Source organism: Buceros rhinoceros, unplaced genomic scaffold (assembly GCF_000710305.1).
Source record: "Buceros rhinoceros silvestris isolate BGI_N320 unplaced genomic scaffold, ASM71030v1 scaffold29681, whole genome shotgun sequence".
Lineage (NCBI taxonomy): Eukaryota > Metazoa > Chordata > Aves > Bucerotiformes > Bucerotidae > Buceros > Buceros rhinoceros.
In genome coordinates, this window is record NW_010392957.1 from 393 (window position 1) to 3,575 (window position 3,183).

Below are 3,183 nucleotides of genomic sequence, written 5' to 3' on the forward strand. Positions count from 1 at the left end.
ATCGGTAACGAATTCTGTAACGCAGCAGCCGTGTTTGCAGCTTCTGCCTCTGCGAGAGGAGGAGCTGAGGGCTCTGTGCTGTCTTTGCTGCAGTGGGTGTTTGCCCCTCTCCTCCTTTTCCTGGCTGAGCTCGGCTGCAGCGCCCAGCCCACCTACCAATGGAAGGATGTTGTGACGCGGGAGAAACTCACCTGCCAGCAGTGCCCACCGGGGACCTTCGTGGCACAGCACTGCACCAGGGACAGGCAGACAGTGTGTGCGCCCTGCCCGGATTTGCACTACACGCAGTACTGGAACTACCTGGAGAAGTGCCGGTACTGTAACGTCATCTGCGGGGAGAAGCAGGTGGAGGTGCAGCAGTGCAATTCCACCCACAACCGCGTCTGCCAGTGCCAGGAGGGCTACTACTCAGAGATGGAGTTCTGCATCAAGCACTCTGAGTGTCCACCAGGCTCCGGTGTCAAGGAACTGGGTAAGTCCCCAGCTAGGCGGCTGCGGCAGTGGTGGGCGAGCTCGTGGGGCTCTTGTCGCCTCCTGAAATCGCTGATGGAGCCAGAATTCAAGGAGAAATACAGCAGCCGACGGTTGCCCGTAGCCTTACTCCCTCTTTGCTCGCTAGCATAGTGTTGTCCTTGCTGGGATGCAAAACTGCTCCTGGCTTCTTTTCCATGGAGTGGTTTGATCGGGTTTTCCCCCCAGTTTTGCTTTGAAAGCCTTTGAAATCCCCCAGCACCACGCTTCAACGGGACGCGGCAACCCCGGTTACCCACCTCACCTGCTCTGCAGGCAGAGCCGGGCTATGAGTCACCCGTCCCCGGAGCAGCAGCTCGCCCTGCCCGGGCTCTGGGCAGGGGAAACCTTCCAAGCAGCTCCTGCTCCCCTGTCAGCTCCTTCTCGCACAGGCAGGTGCCCAGGGATCGGGGCAGGCTAATTGTCTGGGCTGAAAAAGGCTGCTAATGATGCAAGAGCAGGGCTGGTGGATGCACGTAGCTCTGGGGCTGGGTTTTGTGGGGTTCATTGAGCAATTTGGAGAGGCCGTGTTCAAAAAATAGATACGTGGGCAGGTTCCCAAACAATGACATCAGCCTCCTTATGATTCGTATCTGGGAGAGGTTCATGAGTGCGAGCCCCCAACCCTGGTGAGATCCAAGTCATGAGAGCTTTTGGGGTTTATTTTAATGTGTTTCCCCAGCACCAGTTTGCCGGGTCCCTCGGTCACCCTACTTGTACATGTGTGCAGTGTCTAAAAGTACCAGTTGCCTGTGAGCGGGTTTCCCCCTCTCTCTCCCCTGAATCCCCGAGGACCAGGCTCTGGGTTTAACACAACAGGGCAGGCAGTGTCAGCACAACCGGCGTTGTCTTGCTTCATGCTCCGAAGTGTGAAAGCTTTGAAGTCCTTCCAAGCAGGGCACAGAAGGGCTCCAGGCTCCCAGGCAGGGTGAAATACCTGTTTTCTTCAGCTGATGCTTATGGTTGAGGTTCAGGGTTTAACTGAGCAGCACAAGGTGAACCAGGTCTGCACACAACGCGGGGGAAGGCCCTCGACATTGAACATCACATCTGCCTGGAGTGTCGGCTGTAGCACTGAGGAGCCGCTTGAGCAAGCCAGGGAGTTTGAGGAGAAGCCAATTTTTTGTTGTTATTCTTAATTTTTCACAAATGGCTTCTTGTGCGGGGTGTGATGGTACCCCCGGCCCAGACATCTGAATCCCAGGGGAAGGACCGGGCATCCAGCGTGGCTGGGCAGAGCCCTGGGGCTGGGAGCGCTCGTGTCTGACCGAGGACGGTGTGGACCCGCTGGCTGCGGAGCGGTGGGTCCGGGGCTCACGGACCGCGTTGGCTTTTGGGCTGGCTCTTGGTCCATGTGTGGTTCCCTGGTGATGCGGGCACCAGCTGGGCGGGCTGGGACTTCTCCTGGTAAAGCCAAAGCAATGGCCTAAAGTGGGTTGTGACAAGGTAGAAACCTTGTTCTTAACGAGATATATGATGAGGAGGTGGAGGGGGTGTGAAATGTGCTGCCTCCAGAGTTGTTCCCTCTGCTCCCAAGACACGCTGGTGCAATCCAGCTCCTGTGGCACCGTCCCGGCGAAGCAGCGGTGAGTCTGGCCCCAAGCCTGGGTGGGAAACTGCAGAAGCAAGCGGAGCTTTCACCTTCTCCGTGACTTTTACTTTCACTTGGCCAGGAGCCTCCTGACTCGGCTGTGAATCAGAGGGCTGGTTTGGCTCACCCATCGCCCCGCTGGTGTCTGCTACCCAGGAGCTGCCCCTGTGCAGTAGCACATGACATCTTTTGTGCCCAGAGGCTGGTGACGATTTATCAGCACGTGGCAAGTGCTTTGGCTTGGGAGATGGCTGGGGAAAGCGTCGCCGTCTGCCCCGTGAGAGGGGACACGCTTCCCGGGGGGTCCCAGGCAATGATTGTTCCCAAAATGACACTCTCATGTTCAGGTGGTGTCTGGCACTCTCTGCTCTGCTGGCATCTTCCCCAGCTCCTGCCTCTGCTCCTTTGCCATCTCATCGCCCTGGGCTGTCCCGTTGCCTCCCCCTGCACAGGTACCCCCTTCAAGAACACCCAGTGCCACCCCTGCCCCCCAGGCTTCTTCTCCTCCACTGCTTCCAGCACCAGGCCGTGCCAGTCCCACCAGGACTGCAAGCAGCAGGGCAAGACGACCAACGTGCCCGGCAACCGCTACCACGACACCCTCTGCACCTCCTGCAAACTGGGGATGAGAAACAGCACGCAGGGACCAGGTGAGCTGGGCAGAGGCGGGGCATGACAGGACCGTGATGCTCTTGGTGGGAGAGAGAACTTTTGGGTGACTTTTTACCACATAGATGCAAAATGCGGTGAAACAGATGGTAAAAGTGCGGAGTGATCCATAATTCATAGTAATCACGGATAAACCATGGGCTGTCGCCTTCCTCAGTCCCGCAGGGCAAGAGCAGGGCTTAGACAACGGCCACTGCCTGGCCGGGACAGAGCTGGCAGTGAAGCCCTGCCCGTTCTCGCCTTGCCAGGGGCTGGGATAGCTGGCGATGCCGGGGCACACGGGCGGTTTTGGTGGCCGTTTGGCTGTAACTGGTAGCTCGCGGTCGTGTGGACAGCCGCGGTGTGGTGGGCTGAGGCACCCAGCGCGGCTCCCAGCCAGCCTGCTGCGCTGGCTTTCCCCCGGGCTGCAGGCC

At 58.7% G+C, this 3,183-nt stretch overlaps 1 protein-coding gene across 1 annotated transcript in view; it reads left to right on the forward strand.

Moving 5' to 3' along the window:
- Window positions 1–40: 40 nt before the first annotated feature.
- TNFRSF6B (tumor necrosis factor receptor superfamily, member 6b, decoy) overlaps window positions 41–3,183 on the forward strand; it is a gene marked incomplete at its 5' end in the record, with an annotated part of 6,020 nt that continues 2,877 nt past the window's right edge. Inside the window, 2 exons of the mRNA XM_010144690.1 lie at window positions 41–472; window positions 2,554–2,751. Of these exons, the coding sequence (XP_010142992.1) occupies window positions 41–472; window positions 2,554–2,751 (630 nt within the window). The remainder of the gene's footprint in view (window positions 473–2,553; window positions 2,752–3,183) is intronic.